Genomic DNA, 25460 nt, shown 5'->3' with positions numbered 1-25460 from the left:
CAGGGGCAGTGAGGGGCTGGGACACCCCACAAAGCCAAGCACTGGCATGGGCAAGCCCCCAGGGTGGGCTTGCAGGGGCACCCAGCAAGGGCACAGGGCTCCATGGGCACACAAGCCACTGGAAAAGGCACACCCATGCTCTGGTCCTCTCCAACCCAGTCCCCACAAGGACCCTTTCAGGATGTCCGCATCCTCCAGCCTCCCTCTGCATCCCGGGTTCAAGGGCAGCCCTGGTGCCCAGCCAGGAGTGACACATCTCCCCAGTGGGGGTGGGTGCAGGGGCCTACCCCGTGCTGGCTCTGCTCCCTGCGCCACTGCTGCCTGACTTTCCACCCAGCCCCATCTGGATCTCATCGGGCTCTGGCGCTGAACACCAGGGTCGGGAGGTGCCAACAGATGGAAGCCATTAGAGGGGCCAGGTTGAGGCGCGGGGAGGGGGGCCACATGCTGAGCGAGGGGGGCTGTGCAGAGGGTCCTGTTCCTGCTGCTGGGCTGGTGAGGGCAGAGGAGATGTCCCAGGCAGCTGCCTGCATCCTCTTCTGGCACTCAGCAAGGGCTGGCCCAGGTGAGGGTCTCTCTCAGCCCCTCCAGGTGCCTGGGGAGGGGGCTGACCTGTTTGGGGTCTAGCCCTGCTGCCCGTCCACCTCCTGAGAGGACCATCTCCAAGCTGGCACCTCACCCAGTGCCACTCACCTCTTCCCTGGCCCAGCACCATCTGCAAGGGGGGTGTTTTGCCTGGGCAGTGCCAACGCTACCCCCTTTATTGGCATCACTGCTCCATCCAGCCACAGCACGGTGGAGAGGGGCAGAGGGACGGGGGGTGTCCCTTCTGCCTGCTGGTGAGGGGTGACGGGCAGGGCTCAGCATCCTCTGCTCATTGATGCCCGGCACCCCTGGGAGCCTGCACCCATGGTCCCCCTCAACACTAGGCAGTGAAGTGGGGCTGGCTCAGTGTCTTATCCCCAAATGTGTTCAGCAGCTCTCGGCGGTGGGGCTGGCCCGTCGCCGAGTCGGAGGTGCCTCCAGTTGGCTCCTGGCAGGCACGGGCATCCCAAAGCTCCTGGGAGCAGAGTCTCTCTTCTTAGGGTCCATCCTGCACCCCCAGAGTGCTGGGAGCTCCGGCAATGTCCACGGCTGTGGGGTGACGTGGGAGGTGTGGGGTCCTTGGGTCTCAAACAGTGACATCAAGTCCCACGCGTGGACAAGCAGGTGCAGGGAGCTGGGATCGGCCACTACAGGATCTGGGCCTCTGCCAAAAGAGTGATGGGGGTCAGGGGGGGGCACTGACCTGCCCCCTGCCACCTCAGTCCCTCCCCTCCATTCCCCCCAATAGCCCCCCTGTACCCTGACTCACTTGGCAGTGCCTTCAAGTGGGTGGCAGCAACCAAGAAGTTGTGGGGTTTGGTCTTCTCCTTGCCGTGTTTCCTCACCCGGAGCCTGGCAACAGAGCAGCAGTGGCTGAGGACCCCCAGCAGCCCCCCTGGGCAGCAGGACTGCCCTCATCCCAGGTGATCCCACTCTGCATCCTCATCCAGCTGTGGCTGGCTGAGCCCAGCCACTCCAGCGGGTCAGCTCCAGGGATACAGCAGGAACCGGCTGAGATAGAACAGGGCTGGGATGGGGACAGGGACCGACAGCAGAGCCACAGCATGGCAGGGAGAGCCCAGCCCTGGCAGGATGAGAGGGGGCCTGGGGACAGGACCAGCAGGCAGTGCCAGCGGCAGGACGCCCAGGGGCCAAAGGCATATGGAGGGGTGTCCACACTGACTCTGGAGCATAAGAGACCCCAGCAAGGCAGGAGCCTCTGGGGGGATGTTAGTAGCAGCAGCATCTTTGGGGGATACAGAGAAAGGTCCCAAGGATGTGGGCTCATCAGGAAGACCCCAGGCAGGCTGGGCAGTATCTCAGCTGGTGGGATGTGCTGGGAAAAGGCACTGATGTGGCAGGGGGGAAAGGGCAGCATAAACCACCTTATGGGTCCAGCATCAAGTCTGTTTGGGCAGGGACCCCAGGGCAGGGCTGCGGGGACAGGGCACTCCATGCTGAGGGTTCGGGGGCCAGAGTAGGATGGGGACAGCAATCACATAGACCCCTCCCTCTCAAAACCCAACCTACCAGATGAGGATGGTGATAATGAGAACAGCAGCCAGGACGAAGAAGGCAAAGATCCCGAGGGACACCAGGACAGCCATCTTCTCCAGGGGGTCACTGCGGTCTGGGACAGAGAGACTGTCATGGCCGAGGGATGCCACAGGCTCTGGCACCCGGGGGACCCTATTGCAAGCTCCTGGATTCCCCAGCCACACAGGGGCATGGAGGAAGATACCCATTCCCATTACTCTCGGCCACACATGTGCCCAGGCTGGCAGCTGCCTGCAGGCAGTCCCCACTCCTGTCCGTCACCCCCAGCTCTACTCACTGATGGGCTCAGGGTTGGAAGCCTGGGAGGGCTCCTCAGCCAGGCTCTCCAGGCTGGCATCGGTAGTGGTTTCTTCACTCGTTGTGGTGGCCAGGTCTGGAAGGACAGTGCGGATAGGAAACAGTCACCCAAAAGCATGGGCAGCACCTCAAGGACCCACAGAGAGGAACCTCTTCTGCTCAAAGTGTCCCATGAGCCCGTGGATGACTCTGGGGTGCCAGTGGTGCTCTGAGAGCCCCGCTCTGCCCCAAGGCTATGGGGGGCAATGCCCAAAAGGCAGCAGCAGGGCTGCAGCCTGCCGTAGGGCTGGGAGATGCCCTGCCCCCTTGCAGCTCTGCCTCCCACCGTGGGGCCAGTTTTTGGATGGTGCACAGGACCAGCTTTTCGGGTCAGCTTTAAGGGATCCCAAGAGCTGGGACTGACTCTGGTTGACATTTAGGGGAACGGGCACTGTGGGGAAAGGGCTGCAGAGGGGCAGCCCAGGGTGCTGCAGGGGCTTTGGGGAGGGATGGTGCAACCCAGTAGGGCTGCTGGGGGCTGCAGCCTGTCCCCATCCCACCTCTGACTGGTGTCGCCCGGGCCTCGGCACTCCACTCGCTCCAGTTCCCTGCATCCAGGAAATCCTTGGCGCTGACTTGGACCACATGCTCCAGCCCGGCAAAGGCATCTGTGATTACCTCGGACAGGTTCACCGTCTCCACCTGCACCGGGCAGAGGGGAGCTGTGGGGCAGGCAGGGGCACCCCTCACTGCCCTCCCTGGCCCTGTGCCCACCCCACTCTGGGCTTTGCCTTCGCTTGCCCACCACTTACCACGGACCAGGAGCGGTGGATGATGGGCCGATACTGAAGCCGAAACCTGAGCTGGAAGTGGGGTTCCTTGGGCCAGGAGGACGGGTACTTCCAGCTCACATGGAGCCGCCGTGGGGCCAAGGGGACGGGCTCCACCACCAAGCCCTCTGGAGGGTCTGGCTTAACTGTGTGGGAGAGGACAGGGAGCCCTTGTCACACCAGGGTATTGGGCTCCCCACTGCCACCCAGGGCCGGATGCCCAGGGGATGGATGGACAGACGGACAGATGGGGACTCACTGATGGCCTGCATGGTGACGTCGAGGAGGCGGAAGCTGGAGCCCAGGGGGTTTACCTCGGTGATGTTCAGGCGGTAGGAGCTCCAGAACTCTGACCCGTGGACGGTGCAGGTGCCGGGGTGGGATGGATCCTGCAGGCACAGCCCCACGTGCCCGTTCTTGTTCCTGCAGACAAGGAGGCAGGGTGGTGACATATCCCCCAACCCACCATGCACAGTTTCCCGGTGCTACTGAGGTGCTGGCATGCGGGGAGACCCCTGTGCCAAAAGTCTGGTGGAGGGGGCAGCACCTATTATCACTCAGACAGGGTCTGGCAGCTGCCCTCACCCCTCCAGAGCCCAGCATGTCCCTCTGAGAATGCCTGAAGTGACCCACATCCCATCCTCACATTCCTCCTGGGAAGGTCCCTCTCCTGGGGCAATCCCTTCTCCCAGGGCCCCAGGCTTAGGGAGCTGGTTCCCCTATGGCAACACCCAGCCTTCACTTTGGGCACCGCGCTGAGGACAGTGGCAGAGCATTTGGGATGGTGGCCAGAGCCCAGGGAGCAGGACCGGGGTGGGAGCCAGTCCTACCTCCGCTTCTCTTCACCCGTCAGTGATTTCTTCCTGCCATGGAGAGAGACAGAAAAGCAGGAGGTAAGAATGAAGGGGCACAGCATGAAGCCAACCTCACCATGACCCAGAGGAGGGACAGGGGTCTCTGCACTTCAGAGCATCCCCCCACTCCCACATTGATGCAGAGGGGTGACATGGCACAGAGGATGGACCTAATGCCATTCTCAGCCCCACTGGTGAGCAGCATGGCAGCAGAAGATGGGGGTCTCAGGGGAACAAGACAGGGGGCTCCCCAGGTGGGTCTCCACCAGAAGACCCCCTTGTACACTGTGCAGCAGCAGCAAAGGTGCAGGGACATGGATAAAAGCTCCCCAGCAGCAGGCTTCATGCTTACCCTACAGCCCACAAAGCTCCCTGCTTCCCCCAGCCCCCTCCCCACCAAGCCCCCTGCTCCTGCAGCTTTCAGCAGGGCTGTGCTTTATGAGCTCCAGCTGACTTCAAAGCAGCCTGCTAATTTGGCCTGCCGTGATAATTAAAAGCAGCGATGCTGCCGGGGCTCCTTTCATCCTGAAGCACGCCAAAGCGCTCAGCGGCTTGCAGATGACCTGCTTCTCTTTTATAGCCCCTCTGGTGCTGGCAGAGCCGTTGCCAGGGAGGGAGTCTGCCTGTGCTGGTCCCCCAACGCTGCTGGGGGCCACCCTCTGAGCAAGCTAATGCTTGGTGCACTGCTCACCCCAAAACATGACCTGATTTGGGGTGCAGCCTGGTCCTTGGGGTAGTAGGTGAACCCAGGCCATTGGTGAGATGGCCAGCAGGATTTGGTAGTTTTCCTTAGCCAGGACCCAGGGTTCACCCTGTAAACTCCCCAGCCCGTGCCCTGTAGGGGTACATCACCTGTAGGTGGTGATGTATCTAGTGGGGAGGAAGGTCTCCACGCTGGAGGTCCAAGAGCAGGAGAAGTTCTCGTAGTCAGATGCTCTGCAGGACACAAAGGGGACCCCTGGCAGGTCTGGGGTCCGAGGGCAAGTGACAGTCAGTGAGGGGTCCCCCATCCCGCAGCCCAGCTGGCAGGCAGGGACCCCTGCATGACCGCAAAGTCTCCTCTTGGCAACTCAGTGCCAGGGCACTGCTGGTCCATCCCAGTGGTGCTGCACACACTCGTACCCCAGCCCATGGACACACTACTCACATCCCATCCGTAGGGACATGGTGTGCAGGAGGCCACCGTCCTCGCCGTGGCAGCTGTAGGTCCCCGTGGCGGCCAAGCTGGCATGTGGCAGCACCAGAGCTCCCTGACGGATGGCCGAGCCCTCTGGCAGCTCCGCAGCACCCACCCGCTTCCATTGCACCATGGAGCTGGGGAGGAGAGACCCGGCAGGCTGCGTTAGGGGACAGGGACTGCGGTGTCACCCCAGGTCTACCCTGCAAATCATCCCCTCAGACAAATCCCCCGGTGTGCACAGAAAAAACTTACCCAGGGCGAGCACCGGAGCATGACAGGGTCACGTCTGTCCCCACCTGTCCGTACTCCATACCTGGAGGGAGACACACATCCCCAGACGGGTGTTAGCATCCCACACCACCCCAGGCCAGGGCTGGGGGTCAAGGTGGGCAGCCTGGGGCTGTACCCCCTCACCGGGGAGCTGGGCGGTGGCTGTGGGGTCTTGCTTCATGCAGGTACCACCACAACAGACTGGGAAGGAGTGGTTCCAGTTGGGGCTGGGCAGCTGCAGGGGTGGGCTGCTTCCAAAAGACTCAGTATTTTTTTTTTCTCCAACTGGTCTGTTTCATGTTACATTAAAAAGGTAAGAAAATATTGCATGATTTTAACATATAGACTTATGGAAAAGAGTCTGAGTTGCCTATTACAGTTACAGAATATGTATTATGTTAATGGTGCTCAGCCTTCTGTAACATGGCCCAGATTTAAACAGACCATGGAAAGCCAGTCTTAATGTGATTCATGGACAATCACATGAATCCCTTCCCCTTGCATCTCTGATCACACAGCAACATACACTGGCAGGGACAACAACATTATTTATGGAAAAATAGTGGCAGTTATATCATTAACGTGTTAAGCTGCCGAAAAATCAGAACACCAACACCCATCCCTGTGGGGCTGCGTTTTGTGTACGCCCTGATTCTGGTAGGTCTGTGCCTGCCTGGGGGGGAGTGCAGTGGTGCCCACAGGGTCCCCGTGCCTGGGATGCGGGGGCTGTGCAAGGGACTCGGTGGGGAGCGGCAGGGGGGCTCACCTTCATCTCCCCAGCCCTTGGGGATGGCCAGGGAGGCTGACGCCAGGGCTGCTGCGAGGAACACCATCACCCTGCCCAGACCTGGGATGGGACTGCGCATCTGGAGAAGGGAGAGCAGGGAGGGAGAGGGTGTTAATCCCCTGCAATGGGGCAGCCGGTGTGACCCACAGCCCAGAGCATCCCCACAAGACCACACACCCTGCATCTCCGTCTCGTCTCGCCCCATCTTGCCAGGAACAGCATGGGGGCTGTACGGCTTGGGACCCCAGTGGGGACAGCTGGCAGGGTCTGTGCCACTGTCACAGCCAGTCCCCAGCTGCTGAGGGAGTCCCCATGCTCCCTTGGAAAGGAGACATAAAGGACAAACAGTGACCAGAAGCATGGGGCTGCGTGGGTTGGTCGGATGAAGGGCTCTTTGCCATTAAGTCCTCTGCCGGGAGCCCTGGCTGGTTCCCAGCCCTGGGGTGGTCCAGAGACCTGCACTGGTGCAGCTGGAGCAGGAAGGGACTGAGGAGAAATCCTGGCCTGCTTTTATGTGGCAAGAGACCGCAATTATATCTGAACAGGCTCACACAGAGAGGGCAGCAGGTCTGTGAGAGCTCAGACTGCACCAAGAGTGGGGCTGGCTGGGGGTCCCACATCTCACCCAGAGTTGGATGCCCAACTCTGCACCCACTGCAGGCTGGTCTGTGCATTTCTGGGCCGTTTGGGGTCTCTGGGGCCAAGGAGAATGACACTGAAATCCCTTCTTCCCACTCAGAGACCACCAGTGAGGGGAATGCTGAGGAAGGGATGTGCACCCAGCTCTCCATGGGGCAACTCCAGCCATAGACCCAGGTCTCTTCACCCCTGTCTGTGCCAGTTAGCATCTCCCTGTACATCTCAGCCAGCACCACCCTGTCTGTGCCAGCCAGCATTGCCCTGTCCATCTCAGCCAACATCACCCTGTCTGTACCAGCCAGCATCACCCTATCCATCCCAGCCAGCATCACCCTATCCATCCCAGCCAGCATTGCCCTGAGGCGTCCACCCCAGTCCACATTGTTCTGAATGTATCAGCCAGTGTCACTCTGTCTATCCCAGCCAGCATCACCCTGTCTGTGCCATCCAGCATCACCCTAAAGCATCCATTCCAGCCTGCATCATCCTGCACATATCGGCCAGTGTCACCCTGTCCATCCCAGCCAGCGCCACCCTGTCCATCCCAGCCAGCATCACCCTGTCTGTGCCATCCAGCATCACCCCAGGGCATCCCTCCTGGCCAGCATTATGCCATACGTATCAGCAGTCTCACACTGTCCTTATCAGCCAGCCCTGCCTGCCCCCAGCAGGCGCAGACGGCTGAATCATTTCTCCTTGGAAGATCCCCCCATGCCCACCCCTCACAAATGGGCAGGCCTGTTTATTCACACCCATGTTGTTGGGCTCTGTTCCCAGCTGCAGGCACGCAGGGGCTGAGGGCACGGGAGGTAGTGAGCTCCCTGCCAGCCCCAAGCCCAGGCTGCAGCTTATGGGCAAAAATCCACATCCCCCTGAGTCTCCTGGGTTCGAGAGTCGAAGGAGGATGCTCAGGGGAGGGATGCTCCAGCCCTGGAAAGGTACCCTGGAGCAGCTGCCAGTTCTTCTCCTGCGGGCAGGTGCCCATGGCCACTGACCAAACCGTGTGGCGAAGGAAACAAGAGCTACAAGGTGATGTGCTGCAACCCAGCAAGTGCATGGGAAAGGCGTGTGGTACCCCACATCAGCCCTGTCCTGAACACGCCAGGCAGCCTCAAATGCAAGCCCTGAATGTAAATAATTTCATGAGACTGTCATAAGCTTTTCCTACCAAACCACCCGTAGAAACATTCCCAAGATCAGTTAAAAGGTCTCTGCCAAAACTATGCTGGTAACTAACTGGGAACATTTGGCTTGAAAGTGAAATATTTTGGTGATGGAAAAAAAAAAAAAAAAAAAAAAAAGACAGACTTAAAATACACTTAAAAGCAGCAATCAAAAATAGCTCCAAACACCACGTGGGCCAGAGTTAAGGGGTGGTGCTAGGGTTGGGGGGGGGGGGGGCACAGAGAGAAGGGAGAGTGTGTGTTAGTGTGGAGAGAGAAATAGTTTTAAAATAAAATCATTTCTTCTCCTGACCACCCTGGGTTTTTTTGCAAACTCTGCGGAGGGTGAAGGCAGAGTGGCTGCACCCATCGCCCACCATGCCCCTCTGTGGTAGGGGGATATGCTCTGGGTACTGGCTCACTGCTGACATGAGTTTGCCAGGTCTCAGGGCCACTGACTGCTTCAAGACCTGCCTGGAAAAATGACCCTACAGCCCCAATGCTGAAAGGCATCTTTCCCTGCATGTACAAGGGAAGAGGTGGGGGCACAGCATGCTAACATCCCCAGGGAACCACGCCAGACCTGACTGGCCAGCCTGGCTGTGGGTGGCATTGCCAACAGAGCCAGAGGCACCCCAGACCCGTACATGGTGGCAGAGGCCATCTCTGCAGACCCTGTCCCCAGCTGCATCTCAACACCTTACCTCCATGGTGACCCCCCTAGTGGTCCCCCACCGCTCACCCTAAGGATCACCCTGCATCCTTTGTTCCAGGGCCTCACCAGCACTCCCCATGTTCACCCCATCACCCCATGAGCTCCCCATCCTCAGACGAGCTCTTTTGGGCAGCTGCCCAACCCTGCCAGCACAGCATGGGAGAAGGCAGCACCGAGCTCCCCCCAGGCAACACACAATGCCTTAGTAAATGACCCTCCTGAGCATTGCCAAAACCTAGCCACAACCGAGCATCACCGCAGAGAGAAGAAGCAGGGCAAGCCCTTCCTTGCCTGCCCGAAGGCCACAAACAAAAGGGGAAGGAGCCGCAGAGCAGGGGAAGACCCGGAGCCCTCACCCGCCCTGGGTGCAGTGGGGTGGCAGTGAGCCAGGAGCTCCGAGCCAGGCAGAGCTGCAAAACAGCCTGCCCAGAAAGGATCCCCTTACTTTTGGCAACCAAATTCCCTCGCCGAGGGGAAAAGAGGCATGCAAATGAATGCACACACACGTGTGCTGCCAGGCCACCTTCCTCAGTGCCCCCATGGATGGGCACACATGTGGAGAAAGCATCCCTCTATGCTGGCACCGGCGGTGACACATCCCGGGGACAGAGAGTCCCGGGACAGTGGTCCTGGACCCGAGCCGGGACAGAGGGAACAATCAGAGCTTTTCTTCCTCCCGGCATGTTAATCCCGGCCCGAGAGGCGTCTGCCACCCGCCCAGGGCTGGGTGACCTCCTGTGGCCACGGCCGGGGCAGAGGGACCCAGCCCAGCCTGGGGCCGTGGCTTGGCCCCGGCAGGGAGGGCAGCGGTGCCAGGCTCTGCTCCCTCAGCACAGGATGCTCTCGTCACCGGCACAGACAGGGTGACCGGACTGTGCATGACACCCGTGGATATGAGCCAGAAACGCAAGGTGCCCCTCTCCATCCTGCACCGACCCACTGGGTATCATTTGAGCTCATCCAAAAATTTCTGGGGAGCTGCGGGGAGAAATCCTGCCTTGAGCCCCATCCTGCATCCAAAGCAAAATGCCGCGAGCCAATAACATCCCCCAAACTCAGAGTCATGTGCACCGGCACTGATGCCCACACAGGGTGCGACAGTCCCCCAGCATAGCCGCTCTGTGCCATGCCCCGTCGTGGCCTGGCAAAGCCCGACGCAGATTCCTAGGGGAGGACAACTTTCCATTGTGTTCGTCGCTTTGAAAGACAGCGGGTTGGGGTTTTTTTTTTTTTTTTTTTTTCTTTTTTTTTTTTTTTGCTTTACTTCATTTGAAGTTGCTCTTCAAAGAGAATGAGCCACACGCAGATCCAGGGGGGTGGTGGTGGGGACACAAGCAGACAATGCCGTGCCACAGGGCTGAAGATGGCAGCGGGGAGACATGGGATGCTCCCCACTGAGCACAGAAAGCTGGGGTGCCTCCTAACATCTCCCTGGGGTGGTTCAGGGCAGCATCACTGCAACGGAGATGTGGCAAATTACCCAAGGGCACTTGGCAGCTCTGCCCACATACACTCGGCCCTGCCAGAGACACCCACCTGCAAAAAGTTGCTCTGCAATGGGTGATGCCCGATGCTGGCCGGCTCTAACACCCTGGAGGTGGTATCACGCTGCGCTCCTGCCCCTCAGCTTGGGGAGCATCCCTGGCCCCACACCCAGACCCTCCTCTCTGCCAATGCCCACCGTGGGAAACCCAGCCCGTGGCCAAGGGTGGCGATGTTTCAAAGCAGCAGGAATTTCCCTCTTCTTGCTGTCCTGTGGGGCTGGGAGGGCAGCCCCCTGCTGACCCCCCCTCCTCCCGGCAGCCCTGCAGAAGTGCCGTGCCCTGCTCCAAGCAGCTGCGGCATGGTCTGAGCCCATCCACATGCCTGCTGATCTGCCCAGAAACCCAGCAGCATCCTACCCCGGCAGCAACGGTGACCTCCACCATCACTGCATCAACATGCACCTTTGGGGTGGGGGGGGAGCCTCGACCCTGCTGCTGGGATGGTCCCCTGTAACCAGTCACGCCTGTCCCCTAAATACCACTGGCACCCTCCCAGCCACTGGGTGACTGGAGAAAGCCCAATAATGGGTGCTGGCAGGGAAAGAATCCTGTCCCCCACCACCTCCAGGACCACCGGGACCATGCACAGCCCCCAGCATCACTGGCGACACCTGGGGGCAACTCCTCACCCACCCTGGGCACTGCCGTGGTGGTGGTCCCCAAGGCCAAGGGGAAAGGTCTGCTTGCTGTCCCCAGCCCCTCGGGTGCCCTGGGGACCTCAAAAAGGGCTGCTTTCCTCTGCACTGCTTTAGTGGGGTGCTGAGACCCCACAGGCCCCCATGCCTGCTGGGGGGGGGGCATCACACCAAGCTGAGCTTAGCTAGCACGGACACATGCACAACTGCACCCAGTATAACCCCAGCACACTGGAATTACTCCAGTTAAACCAGTAAAACCAGTTGCAGCTTTTCCCTGCGAGGCCAGTGCAATCCAATAAGCCCCGTTCATAGCCTGAACGTGGGGCTAAACCCAGTACGGTCCCAGCGTGGGGCTTAACCCAGGGCAGCCCAAACATGGGATTTTACCCCACACAGCACAGGAGCAGGATTAAATCCTGCTCTGACCAAGGGTGGTATTAAACCCTATTTAGCCCAGGGGTGGGATTTAATACAGCGCAGTCCAAACGTGGGGTTAAATCCAGTGGAGTCCAAATGTGCGGTTAAATCCAGCTCAGCCCAGGAGCGGGGTTAAACCCAGCTCAGCCGAAATGCGGTGTTAGACCCAGCACAGCCCAAACATGGGGCTACACAGTCCAAATGTGGGGATAAACCCAACGCAGCCCTGAAGCGGGGTTAAACCCAGCTCAGCCCAAACACAGGGTTAACCCGCGTGCTGCCCTGGGAACCCGTTCATAGCTGGGTACCATGCTATCCATCCAACCCCCATGACACCCACTGATGATGCCCAGCTGACCACAGCCCCACCGCTGTCCAAAGTCCAGCCCAAATCCTCCCCATAACCTGAGGGTCACCTCTCTCCTCCGTGGGGCTGGCAGCTGCTAGCAGGACCCAGTGCTGGGAGGCTGGGGGGTCACCACACACCTCAGCATGCTGGCGGCTTCGTGGAGGTCAGGCTCTTCTCTTACCCCAGCTGGGAAACTCCCACCCCAGTGCCCCGATTTCCACCCTCCCCTGCTCCATCCTGCGGGAAGGAGAAGTCTCTGGCTCCCAGCTGTAACCGGAGGCTTCGGCAAGGGCCAAAACAGCGAGGGCTCTGTTAGCAGCCAGCAGTCCCAGCGTCATGCCAGCTGGCAGTGTTGCATTTGGAGAGGGGAGAGAAGGGGTCCCCCCCTCTCCTTCCCCATCCCCATGCTCTCCCCCGCTAAGTCACGTGCTGGAGAAATTCCTAAAAATAACCCCCTGTCTGTAAAGAAACCCACCGGTGCTACAGCACCGGTGGGTTTCTTTATAGCTGGGATATTATTTTTAGGATGGAGGGATGGGGTTGTGAGGGGGCTGTCCTCTGTCCACTGTCCTCTGCACAGGGCCGTGGGACAGGGACAGGCATGGTGCTGGATCTGAGGACACGGGTGGGACACGCTGGCAGGCAGCTGGGCCACCCTGTGATTAGAGCAGGGTGGGAAAGGCTTTTCCTGTCCCGGGAACATTTTCGGATTTGGGACATTTTTCTGCTCCCGGGCTCAACCCAGACCAACAGAGGTTTTGGTGAACCTGCAGCTCCCAGAATGATGGGGGCAGCCAGGTACCAGCCTGCACTCCAGCATGTCATCCCCCCAGCAGCATCCATCTATACCCCTCAGCCCTCCATAAGCTGACCCTGGAGCTGACAGAAATGCACATGCATCCATATATGTAGGGCACATACATATAAGTGAGTGCCTCACACACGCCCAGCTCCTCCTGATGCTCCCGATGAACCCCAGGCAGGAGAGGGGCCCCACAGCATCCCCCTGCCCGGTGCTCCCCCCATCCCTCTCCGTGCTCCTGTGCCTGGGAGCCATTGGGCTCGGCTCCATCCCGAGGCACGAAGGCGCCCGGGTCAGCCAAAACGCTGCGGGGCAGCAGAGCCAAAACAAACAGCTCACCGTACTGCAGCACCAACGTTCCTCCAGCTACCAATTTGCTGTCGCTCCTTTTGCAAAACAAAATCCCTTTTAGGCCGGAGAGGGGTTTTAGGTATCCTTAAGAGCCACCTGGGCAGCCAAAAAAAGCCACCACCAAAGGTTGGCCCGTTAACCCTCTGCACCCCACCGGCAGCATCCTTGCGTGGCGGGGGGGGTGATGGCAGTTGTAGACCCCCGGCAATGTGTGATGTGGGGATGGTGGTGCCAGGCTTTGGAAACTGGGGGGATACCCATGGCTTGTCTTCTCCGAGCTTGGAGGAAACCCTGCCTCCTTTGCTATGGGGAGACAGTCCAGGGGATGCAGCAGGCTGCGAGGCACGTGGCAGGGATAGAGGCTGGGGATACACCTCGCTGCAGCAGTACCTGTGTCCCCTGCCTTGTGCCAAAAGGAGAGGTGGAGAAATGGCAAGAAGTGGGGAAAAGCTGGGGCAGAAGCCCACCGCCCTGCTGGGTCTGGGGGCTGTAGCACTGGGCCAGGGGACGGAAGCTGTGCCCTGCCCGAGTTGAGAAGGCTGGAAAAACACCCACTGTCTCATTTTCTGCTGGGGGTAAAAAAACACCCAAGTTCTCTGGAAAGATTAAGTGCGATCGTATCCGAGTCGGGGTTGGGGGAAAGCAGGGCAACGCGGTGAGTGTGCTGACACATCTCCTTCCACGATGCTGGAGAGATGCCCCGGCCCCGCTTGGGGCCAACTTTGTTTACAGGCTCCTATTGTCTCTTTTTTTCCTTTTGGCTTCCCCCCGCCCCCACCCCAATCCCTACCAGTGTTATAGTTCAGAGTAAACAAAAGCAAGCAACCTCTCACTCCAAACATTTCAGCCATCCCAAACTTTCTCCGGAGGGGGGCTGCCCGTGGAATTTTCCTCGTCCAAAAGAATTTCGAAATGTTCCCGTTGCAGCCTGCTCTGACTGGAGGCCAAGGCAGCTCTGAAATCCTTCACGAAACGCTCGAGCTGCCCTCTGCGTAGCCCTGGCTCTGGCCGGAGGCACCGAGGACCAGCAGCTGCCGTGCCCCAAAATCCACCCCCATGCATAGGGAAATCCTCCAGCCTGGCGCATGTGCCGGAGGGAGACAGAGGCACGTCCCAGCCTGTGCAACCCCCCCAGCCAAGCCCATCACCTGAAGGGAGCCAGAAGGTCCTGCTGAGGCCAGATCCTGCTTTCATATTTTAAGCTGCTGCCATAGTGATTATTGCTCTGAGATGGCGATGCTGATGCAAAAGGCTTGGGTGCATGGGTGGGGGGTGCATCCCAAAGCAGCTGGTATTTGCCTTTGGAGGCATCTCTGCTCCACCATCCAGGGGTGTGGAGGTGAAGCAGCTGCTGGAGCACCTCCTCTGAGCAGTCAGTGGCACCCTGGGCACCAGGAGGGCAGTTTTCAGCAGTGATACCCATTCCCTGCTTGGGCAGACTGGGCAGGAGGGGATGGTGTGCTCCATCCATTCCTGGGGATGGAGCAGGGGGCACAGTGCTGTCCCCTGCATATCCCTGGGAGGGGGGAGGAGGAAATATCCTCCAGGATAGGAGATGACAATGTGTGCCACCCAAAAGTGCTTCTCCTCCCTGGCCCACATCACACAGTCAGGTTGTGCACCCCAGTCCCAGAAGAGGTGGGACTCCAACATGGGCAAGCAGAGACCCTCAAGAGCTCCCTTGGCTCCATTTTAGGCACAGATGTGATGTGGGACCCACCAGACCCCAGTGTGGGGATGTTGGCACTGCTCACACCACTGACAATGGGGGCTGCAGGGTGGTTTCTGAAACAACCAGAGGGATAAAAGCCCAGCCGAAAAGCCCCACAAGAAAGCCAGCAATCGCGGGAAGAAGCACACGAAGCTCAGCCCAGTGTGGACTTGGCTGTCAATGCAGACCATTGTACTGGCCTGGCATGTTAATGTCCCCTGCTCGCTTTCTAGAATAGTCCCTGGATGGGTGTCACCGGGTAGGTGGTCCCGCAGCCCGACACACACCTGGCCTCCCTGAGGAGCCCCCATGTCCTCCCTCTCCAGGTACAAAGAGATTTTGGGGGCTGCGACCCCTTGATGCACCCATGCTGTCACCCCAGGAGGGCAAAACCTTAGTGGTACCCACTGCATCCCCCCTCCTTGCAGCATCCTGACCTGGTGGGCGCAGAGTCCCGTGCCACCACAGCAGCACTGGTGGTGTCGGGGGGGAGATACCTCAGCTCCACGCTGGATGGGGGTCTTGCCGTGGGACGGGACTCCGCCGGGTGTCCCCGCTGCTTCTGCACCATTTCCCCGCGCCGCCTCGCTGGGCTCTCCTCCTCCACGGAGGCTGCTTGGTGGCTTGGCGTGGGAGCGGTCCTACCCCCCCCACGACCATCCAGCAGCCCCCTCCCCTATAAAGAGGCCAGGCAGCGGCTGTGTGGGGAGCAGAGCCCCCGACACAGCAGATGGGGTCTGTAAGGCGAGGCTCCCCCAGGTGTGTTTGCCTTGGCCTGGGCTCAAGCCCGTCTAATTACAGCTATAGAAAACATATTAAAAAAAAACGAGGGGGGAAAAATAATCCTCTCCCCGGCGCTGGGGCCCAGGGTTTGGCCGGGGTTTCTCGGCAGGCCAAGCGCAGGCGATACAGGCTCTGCTGGCAGCATCCTGGGGAGGGAGGGGTGTTTGTGGATATTAAAATGCAGTCGTAAAGGAGAATAAAAGGGCAGCCTTGTTTCGGAACGAGTCTCCGAGGCTTTCCCCTCTCCCGGCATGCTCGGCACCTGGCCGGCAGCACGAGCAGCTCCCCCTTCCCGCAGCCCCCCTGGCCACCCCTGGCTCACCCAAGGACTGGGGTGCTGCCAGCGAGACCCCAACCCTCAGGGGGTGAAGCCCAACACCCTTGGGGGGGAGCAGATTTGGGAAGCCAACCCCCTTCCCCTGCAGCCCCCTGCACTGGGTTAAAATTACAGCTGGCGCTTCTGGAAAACTCTCCCCTGCACATCCCTTCCTCCACGCCCCCGCAGCTCCCTGCCTTCCCCAGGGAAGGCTGCCCGGCCCCAGCTGCTTGGTGGCAGCCACAGGGCAGCACCACCGGTATTTCACCGCCTGGCCTCTCCCTGCCTCCCCCACGGAGTCAGAACAAGCCGGACAATGTTTCGGCTGGGGTTTAAAATTAGCCCCTGGCACCCAAACCCCCAGCGCTTGTGCAGAGCAAGGGGATGTGGTGAGTTTCCAGGTGTCTCCCTGGCACCTCAGGGTCCTCCCCCATCCCCAGGGACCCGCAAACCTCTGCAGAAGCCCACTCCTCAAATCCATCCCCAACGCTGGATTTTGCCTCCCTGCAGCATCTCCTCTGCCTCTGTGCTGCCATGCCCAGCTCCAAAAAGTCACACCAGCAGGTTGGGGAGAAGCCGCAGGCATCAGCCCAGCAAAGGTGGCTCTGACCTGGCCCCAGTTGCTTGGCCGCAGATGGCCAGTGCACATCTGGCTTCACCGCTGCCCTCTGTCCCCTCCCCAGAGCAGTGAGGAGGTGGACGGTGGGCTGTGAGCCCTGAAGCCCCCCCATCCATCCCTCCCTCCACCCCTCTGCCTTTTTCCCTGGCAGCATCCCAAAAGCGTAGGCTCACCGAGTCCCCGGTCCCCTTGGCGTGTGGGGACCCCTGGCACACGCCATCCCCAGCCACAGCCCAAATGACTAACACCCCGGCAAGTGAGCCGGGTGCCGCTGGGGTGAGCAGCGCCTGTCCCTTGGCTGTGCTCCCTCCCCACGGTGGTGAAATCACGTCTGGAGAAAGCATGGGTCGTGTTCCCCCCGGCGTGTCTGTCCCGTCCCCCCCTCCCCAGCCAGGGCTGCTTCCCAGCGAAGATTCTCGCTCCCTGCCCGCTGCCCAGCCGCCCCCATCCTACAAACCCCGCATCCTGACAGAGGGATGCTCCAGGCACGCAGCCTGCGACAGAGCCGCACATCCCTTCTCCTCCTCCTCCTCCTCACTCCAGACCCTGTAGCAGCAGCATCCCAGCCGTGGAAACGGCTGCGGGACATGGAAACGTGGCAGCAAGCCCCAGGCACTCGTAAAAACGCTGCCGGGGAGCGGGCAGGAACCTCTAACCTCCCTCTAACCCCTCTCATAGCACTGCAACCCTGCCAGAGCCTGGGGGGGGACTGCTGACACCCCTCCATGGCAGAGCAAACCGGCTCACAGAAGGTGCTGGTGGCTCTGGCAGGCTGGAAAACCCCCTGGACAGCACCGGAGGGGACGCTGAGGGACAGGCCACCACGTCTTGGCTCCAACCTGGCAGGCGGCACGCGCCGGCTGCGACGGACGGGTGACTAATGCAGCTCTTTAAACGCCTCCACCGGCACGGGAGCGTGGCTCTGGGTTAGGGTTTAATTATCTGCCTTCCTCCGCAGCCCGCCCTCTCCTCTTGCCTGAACCACTGTGGGGACCCCGGGGGACGGCGTCCGTCCCCCGCCCCGGCCAGGGCTGCTGGCACCGAGCGAGCGGGGCCACGGCGGGGAGCTGGCCGGGAGCACGCCGAGGCTGCAGCTGGGGGCTATAAAAAGCACGGCTGCGGCACGCAGCGAGGCACTGAGAGGGGAATTAAACAAAATCAGGTGGTGCGGATGAGTTCGGGTGCTCGCTTCTGCAACCAGGGCTGGCCCCAAGCGCTGCTCCCCATCATTCCCTCCCGGCAGCCCGGTGAGGCTGGGGCAGAGTGGGGAGCTGAGATTTGGCAATGGATGGAGGAGGCAGGGCTGGGAGGGAAGGCAACGGAGGGGGTCTACGCTGGGGGAATGATGGCTGGCTCCGGCACGTGGGCTCCTGCCCAGAGATGCCGGATCTGGGCACCCAGCCTCCTGGCAGCTTGCTCTGGAGGATTAACTGTGCCCCGATTTACGGCCAGAGGTGCCTTTGCTGGGAGGGAGCTGGCACACCAACAGTGAGAGCAGGCGCCCCACCATTGCCCGGCATCCCAGTCCTGGTGGGAACCTTATCCAGTGGGGACAGCATGGCACAAGCCAGGGACAGACAGGGGCTGGCGGCAGCTCCCCTCTCAGGGACACGCCATATTTGCACAAGCCTGAGCTGGGGAAGGTCAGATTAATTTTAAACCTGAATAAACAAGGGGAGAAGGCAATGCCAGAGCTCTCCCTTCCCAGAGGGGATACCCGGCAGCAGGGCACAGCACCCATGGCACAGTCATGCCCAGCCCGGGGCTCAGCCCCGGGGCTCACATTGCCCTAGGAGAGCCGGGACAGACCCAAATCCCTAATCCCATGCCTGGGGGCCTCCCTTTTCCACAAGAAGCTCCCGTCTGAGTCAGTGCTGGCAGCGGGGAGAGTGGCTCCCACTCGCCTTTGCAAAATCCCTCCAGCCTTCACAGAGAAGCACCCGCGCCCAGGACCCCCGTCCCACCGGGAACAGCATCAGGGCTCGTCTGTCCCCTGGCCTCGGCACACAACAGAGTCTTGGAATATAACCAGGAGGAATAAAAAAAAAAATATAATCAATTTGTTTGTGGGTCAAGAGGAAAATGGAAAAAAAAAAAAAAAAAAGTTTGTGTTTTTCGTGCCAAAAGGAAAATGAAAACCAAAACATTTTGTTCTAAATGATAGGCCTTGTTTAGTTTTCAGTGGTTTTACTTTTTTAAAATTGTTGGAGTTAAATCGAGCTAAATTTGGCTCCCAAACGTTACCTTGGGGTGGGGAATAAAATAAAATTAAAAAAAAAAAAAATAAAATCAAAACATCTCATTTGGAAAATGTCAGAGTGAAAAGCCGTGGCTTTTCCAGCCTTGGGAAGAGCCACAGCCGGGCGCTGAACCCAGCCTCGGCTCACAACTTGCGACAGCCTCTCCGAAGCAGCTATTTTTCTAGAAAATAAAGCATTTGCCGTGCCGACTGACAGCCAGGAGGGCTCGTGCCCTGGTGCCCAGCTCCCACTGTGTTCCCTCTGCCCGCGCTGGTCCCTGGGACCCGCTGGGGCACGGAGGGACCGCGCTGCAGCAGTCAGCCGTGCGTGTGAGCCCAATCCGAGCTGAGCCACTCTCCAAAACTCCTCTTTAAATGTCTTTTCTATTAGGTCAGCATTCCTGCGTCGCCCAGGGAAGGTGGTTACGGCCGGCAGCCCAGCACACAGGCTCCTCGGTGCCGGCTGCTGGCTCTCCATCAGCAAGCAGCCTGCCCACGCTATTAAATTACTGAGAAAAATGGATCGTTTCACCAAAAATTAGGTGCAGGAACCTCTCGTGCAGTGGCAAGGCGAGCTGGTAATTGGAAATTCACAGAACTGGCCACAAATGCTGCGTCCAGCTCTGCTCCACCCTCCTCTGGTTGCGGTGAGGGATGGTGGAGAGGCGTTTGCTGCCATCCCTGAAATGCCGCTGCTGATGGAGATGCAGCAGCCACGTTGCTGGCAGCACCGCTGAGGTCCCCTGTGTGCCCCAGGAGGGTCAAATGCTGCTGCAAGGTCCCTCCATCCTTGGTAGATGGGGAAAATAAGTGAATAAAAGCTCTCGGGGACTTTTCCAGGCATTGCAGGAAGAAAATCCTCCATGCATGGCCAGACCTGCTCACCATTAATCACCCTGCTGGGGACATATCTCATGGGGACATTGCCTGGGGACACAGCAGGACACGCAGCCCCAGCACTCATCTCACTCTTCCCGCTGTACCCTGGGGGTGACAACCAAGATGACCTTCCCCATGAACCTTGCTTCACTTATGTCCTTCACCCATCCCAGGCACAGCACAAGCACCGCTGCTGCTCCCTCCATCTGAGCCTGGGCATCTCAGCATCCTCCTCCTGGACCACCATGAGTCCAAACCTCAACACCTTGTCAGCCGAGCAGAGTCCTCCAAGGCATCTCCGGGGCAAACCACCTGGCTCTCAGGGAAGAGGGATGGGAATGTGCAGCAGACCAAGGTCTGTGTCAACAGGATGCTCCAAGAGACCGGCCCCTCTGGAGTCACAGGCACTGGGGGGGGGGCTGCATCCTGCTCCCTGTGTGCACCACTTACCCCTGGCAGTGTGGGAAGGGGGAACATAGCAGTCAAAGACCCCACGGCACTGAGCCGTTTTTCTGGGTGCTGTAGTGCAAGGACTGTGGGCAGAGCCCCGGCTGGAAAGGGGAAACAGAGCTGGGCATGGGATTGGGGAGGCCAGGGAAAAGGGATGCTTCCCTGGGCACAGCCTGCTCCAGGTGTAAAGCTGCAAAACTCAAAGCCAGGATGGGGTGGAGCAGCCCCAGGGGGGCTACAAAACAGCCCCCTGGGAGTCTTGCAGGAGCTAAAAAAATTAAAAGCAGCTGAAGAACCAAGGAACCCCCCGGGGTTGCGTGTTGGCCCTTGCAAGACATGGATGGAGCAATAGCTGGTTGGGTCCACCAGCTCCTCCTAAGCCCTGAGGCCTCGGGCAAAACTCGTGGAAAGCAAAGGAAAGGCTCCTGCAGACCTCCCCAGGGGCTGGCCCTGGCCCTGCAAGAAAGGCTGGGGAGATGCCAGCTGGCTGGCCCAGGCACCCTGCGTGACTGCGGCTTTCGCAAAGCCAAGCTGGGCCACCGTAGCCGAGCCATCCCCGGGGACCTTTGCGGGGCTGTTGCAGCACAGCTGTTGGGAGCTCTGTCACAACACTGGCACGGCGCTGGGCCGGCCCATGATGGACACCCTGCATTGTTTTTTCCTAGCTGCTTTTGCAGGAAGGCGAGGGCTGAATCGCGCCTTTCACGGTGCTATTGAATTCAAGAGGCACTGATGCCCATGCTGACCTTCATCAAAGAGGGGCCGCCAAATTCCCTGGCTCCAGCTGCGGCTATCGGTCTGGCCAGGATGAAGCCACATGGGGTTTTCGGTCCCAAAGGAAGGGGCTGGTGAAAGCACAGGAAAGCGAAGGAAACAGCTGGATGGGCATGAGCCCACGGGAACGTGCTCCGGGGACGCTGTGCCCACCCCATTGCTTCCCACATGCTCTTCTGCGGGGACATCCACACCCCTTAGGGCTGGCAGCAGGATGGCAGGAGGCAGCCCCGAGGCCTGTTCAGAGCTCCCCAAGGTGCAACGGGACTCGGGGGCAGACCCTTTCTGCAGAAGACCCTCCCCAAGTTCCTACAGAGATGATGCTCCCCCAAACCTGGCAGCTTCTCCCATCCCCTCTTCCTCTCCATGCATCTCCAGCATTGTCTTTTCAACAAGGCTTGGTGTCTCTTGTTTTCACTTTAGGAGGTGGGATAAACCAGAAGATGCCCAAATTACCTCCTTTCCACCATCAGGATTTCATTAGATGAAGGAGCCCTAAACTTTTCCACCTCTCCCTATAAGGCAATCTCTGTGGGTCTGTAGTCATTTTTATTAGGCTGTTTCTATTTCGGCTGTCTCTGTATTCAGAGGAGGGGACCAAAGCTGAACGGCCTCTGGGCTGCCCAGGGTTGATTTCCAAAATGCTTTCAGCATTCTCCCCTTTCCTGGTGGATGCAGGGTCCTACTTGTGATCCCCAGGTCAGGTCCCCAGGCCATCACCACCTGCATGAGCGAGCACCACATCCAACACCAGGTCTCATCAGAGCTCCCTTCAGCCCATCCATTGCTTCCAAAAACATATTCAGGAAACGTGTACAAGCAGGGCAGTGGCGGATGTCACCTCGGCAAGCCAGACTCTTCCAAAATCCCTCGTGAGCTTTTGCAGCAAGGACCGATCCCTGCTGGAGCAAGCCCAGGCTCTGCTGGTCAGATGCAACCACAGTGCATGATCCCGCTAGGATGGAGGTGAGTCAGGTCTTGACAATCACTTGGGCTTCTTGTTTCCTTTCCCCTGGACCTCCCCCATCCCAAACACCATAGGTGGAGGAGATGTTTGCCATTTTTTTTTCCCATGTCCCAGACTCATGCCACTGGAGAGAAGGATGAGTTGCACCTTCCAGCCCAGCCTTCTGCCTGTACCAGAGATCCCGGCACACGCTCCAGGGGCTGCGGGTGCTGTGATCATCCAAAAGAGCCCAAAGCCCCCCCTGTCCCACCCCTGTGCCAGAGTGACTCAGAGACCTGGGAAGCAGCCAGACTCAAGAGATAATTCCTATTAACACACTGATCCCTGACACCGCAAACCTGCTTCTAATTTCCAGAGGAATTTTCCTTTTTCCATGGAAATGGTCCATGGGAATCTGGCTGCTGGAGAAGACGACTCAACCACAACTGCAAGGCATCTACACCCTTCCCCACCTTCCCAGCCTAAATGGGAGGAGAAAACTCATCACCGGTAAGTGCAGAGAGATTTGCTGGTAGGAACGCAGGTCGCAAGGTCACTACAAGCCCGGCTGGAGAGATCTGGTGATTTTCACACATGCGATGCTGTTGTAACCACAGGAACACTTAGAAAAACCAAAAGCTCTCTAAACATCCCAGCGAGTCACCCTAGACATCCCAGGGCTAATTCCTGATGCTGGCTTTGTATTGGTATCCCAAATGCCAGCAAGGCTCTGGCACATTGCCTGTAGGGAAGAGCTCCTGTCCCATCCAAACTCCATCCTTGGCTACACCTTCAGGAGGGGCACAGCCACCCTCTCCCATGCCTGAACACGAAGAGGGGAAATGAGTTGGGAGAGATGCTGAAATTTTATGAAGGGAGAAAAGCAGAGCCGCAAGCCAGCACCTGCCCCCTCCTGCAGGAAGCATCTCGCAAGGGGTTTTTCTCCAGAGCCAAACCCGCGGGAGAAGAGGAGGCAAGAATCCTTCAGCTTGTTTAACCTAATGAGGAAGCTATAAATACAGCAGGGTAAACACCGGAGAGAGAGAAGAGGTCTTGAACTAAAAGCACAATGTTGGCACGAACCCACGGGGGAATAAGCTCTCCAGGAACGCACTCGGCAGGAAACTGGAGGGAGGTTGAGCCCTGCGTGAGCAGGAAGAGTCTGGAGTTGCCTTTGAACAGGAGCGGAGCGGAAAGAGAGGATCTGAACTGAGTGCTCTGCTCGTTCATGGCAGGTGAGGGTGCTGCGTCACCGTCACCATCCGTGGGGGTTTCCCTACTCAGGATGCTCCAGGCAAGCTGGGGGAGAAGGGTACCTGCAGTCTGGGGGATGCAGACGTGGGCTGCCCGGGGAGCCCACCCAGCATGACAGCTTCTGATAAACCCAGCAGCTGCAAAAGGGAACCGCCGCTGCTGCCACGATGAAGACAGCGGGGAGACTCGGCGCGCCGTGAGTCATTCATTCATCCTTCACAAACAGGGCCCGCACTCAGCCAAGCATCCTCCTCCCCCCTCCCCGTCCAACCCCGCCGCCGGGACAGCTCTCTGGTACGGGGAAAAAGTGGCTTATCAGATATAATCAAGTCAAGTTTTCCCCTCCCTATGAGGTTCCCAAAAAAGTGAAGTTCATGAAGCAGGAGGCAGGACAAAACTGGAGCTGCTCTTCTCCCGGCTTCCTGCAGGCAGCCTTTGCCTTCAGCTGCAACCCCAATGAACCCCTCCCCACCACCTTACTGCACCCCACATCCCCTGTTCACCCACCGCTGGTGATGCCCAGCCCAGTGCACAACCCCACTGTCACCACTCAGCCCCCATCCCCCAACTCCAGTCCCACTTTGGCTGCCAAGGTCATTTCACAGCTCTCTGGAGAGGAGGTATGGCCCCTTTCACTCCCCAAAAGAGGCGAGATTTGTGAAGCAGGGGGCGTGTGAGTGCTGGGAGGACATTGTGGCCACATCCTGTCCCTGCCCCTGCCCCAGGAAGGTCCTCTGCCAGCTCCCAGCACCCCGTGAAGTTCCTCTACCTCGTGCCAGGCTGGGATGCCGTGGGCTCTGTGCAGCCCTGTGTGTAACCACTCTGTGACCTGCCCTCCTATAAACAGGCAGAGAGCAAACACCCCACCTCCTCCTGCAAACGCAGCCAGACGTGGCTGTAGCCTGCAAGGAGCGGTCACCTCCCAGAACCCGAGGCGTTCAGCCAGCCCTGGGCAACTTGGTACTGGCTATGCTACCAATGCCAGTCGGTCCAACACCAGTTTGGGCACAGCAACACATCCGTGAGTTGCTGCAGCTCTGGGTTTCTCCCCATGGAGACCAGGCAAAATGAAAACAGGATTTCCAAGGCACCCCCAGGGCCCATCACAGTGGGGTCTTGGTTTGCTGACAGCAATGTCTGAGCCAAGCTCAGTCCCATGGCCCCTTTGACACCCTTCACCAGCCCAGAGCTGGGAGGTGGGGACTTGGGGGGGTGACAGCCAGCCTGAGGGGGTGGCAGCAGGCACAGCCCAGGGCTGGGCACCCATAGGAGCTGGCAGAGGATGGAGAAGTCGTGATTGAGACAGCATCCCAGGGCAGGGAGGGACAAGGCAGGCAGCGAGCCCTGCCAGTGCCTGCGCATGGGAAAGCGCCTCTCATAATTGGGAGCAGCTTTTCCCTCCCTGGACCCCCCAGGAGAAAGAGGGGGCCCTGCCAGGGAAGCGCTTTGCTTGGTGTTGTTCCAAGCCTGTCTCCAGAAAACTCTCCCCAAAGACAGGGGGATGCCGGGGGGAGGCTCAAAATTCCGGGTGGGAGGCAGATCCCATCCCGGGAACCCAACATCGGTACCCCCGGTGCTGTTCCCCCTCTGCTGCCTTGCCCGGAGATGCTCGGAGTTCCCGGGGGACGGGGTGCTGGGCGGGGGGGAAGCTGGGGAGGGCAAGTCCCTGAGGGTACAGACACACACACGACACTACACAACTTTCCCCGTACGAGCAGCAAAACAGCGAGCCCGCAGCCCTGCGCCCCTCACCGCGGCGTCGGGGCGGCGGCGAAGCCGTTCCCCTCGGGCTGGGGACGATGGCGGAGCGGGGTGTGGGGGGGGGAACATGGGACACACACACACACAGAGGGATTTCCTACCTTCCTGCGTGGCGACAGGGCTATGTGTCCATGTCGCTCGGCGGAGCGGGGCCGGAGCCGGGGGAGCGGAGCCGGGATGGGGAGCGGGGCCGGCGGCGGGGCGCCCGCTCCGGGCTGGCTGGGGCCGGTAAGGGCGGGCGGTGCGGAGCCGTCGGGGCTCCATTGGAGCAGGGTGCTGCCAATCTTACCGCCGCCGCCCCGGGACGCTTCCTGTCTGCCAGCCGCTCCCCCCTCGGGAACCCGCTACGGATCCCCGGGCTGCGACATCCCCTCCTAGGTGCAGAGTGTGCCCCGGTCCGTGTCCCACCCACCCCCTCCCCACCCCGGGTCTTGCCATCCCTTTTCTCCCCGGGGGTCTCCCCGGTGCACGGTGACCCCCCGGGGGCGTATGGACACCCCCCACACCACACCCCGGGGGTGACAGCTGTCCCCGGTGTCCTCACGGGGCATCACCTCCCGCATAGGAGTCTAAGGAGAGGTGGGGAAGGTCTCTTTATCAGGGAGTGTAGCAATAGGAAGAGGGGTAATGGTTTTAAACTGAAAGAGGGGAGATTTAGATTAGATATGAGGAAGAAATTCTTTACTGTGAGGGTGGTGAGGCACTGGAACAGGTTGCTCAGGGAAGCTGTGGATGCCCCATCCCTGGAAGTGTTCAAGGCCAGGCTGGATG

General features: G+C 59.5%; 1 protein-coding gene across 1 annotated transcript; it reads right to left on the bottom strand.

Moving 5' to 3' along the window:
- Nucleotides 1-733: 733 nt before the first annotated feature.
- On the bottom strand, nt 734-25001 carry IL11RA (interleukin 11 receptor subunit alpha). The gene is made up of 13 exons (XM_074166593.1): nt 24791-25001; nt 6319-6418; nt 5535-5595; nt 5250-5416; nt 4955-5069; nt 4079-4111; nt 3508-3671; nt 3231-3394; nt 2979-3120; nt 2420-2515; nt 2116-2215; nt 1355-1437; nt 734-1249 (listed from the first exon to the last, which is right to left on the bottom strand). Exons 2-13 carry the CDS (start codon nt 6416-6418, stop codon nt 1233-1235), a joined length of 1242 nt encoding a protein of 413 aa, XP_074022694.1. The 5' UTR covers nt 24791-25001; the 3' UTR covers nt 734-1232.
- Between the last annotated feature and the right edge of the window lie 459 nt (nt 25002-25460).

This window comes from Numenius arquata, chromosome Z, assembly GCF_964106895.1.
Source record: "Numenius arquata chromosome Z, bNumArq3.hap1.1, whole genome shotgun sequence".
In the NCBI taxonomy this organism is placed as follows: domain Eukaryota; kingdom Metazoa; phylum Chordata; class Aves; order Charadriiformes; family Scolopacidae; genus Numenius; species Numenius arquata.
The sequence above is the reverse complement of the archived record's forward strand: the minus strand, read 5'-3'. Positions and strand labels throughout refer to the sequence as shown.

Coding starts and splice junctions, on each gene's coding strand:
- IL11RA (XM_074166593.1), bottom strand. CDS start 6,418: ATGCGCAGTCCCATCCCAGGTCTGGGCAGGGTGATGGTGTTCCTCGCA. Junction 5,070..5,249: donor CATGTCCCTACGGATGGGAT/GTGAGTAGTGTG, acceptor CTCGGACCCCAG/ACCTGCCAGGGGTCCCCTTT. Junction 1,438..2,115: donor ATTATCACCATCCTCATCTG/GTAGGTTGGGTT, acceptor CTCTGTTGCCAG/GCTCCGGGTGAGGAAACACG.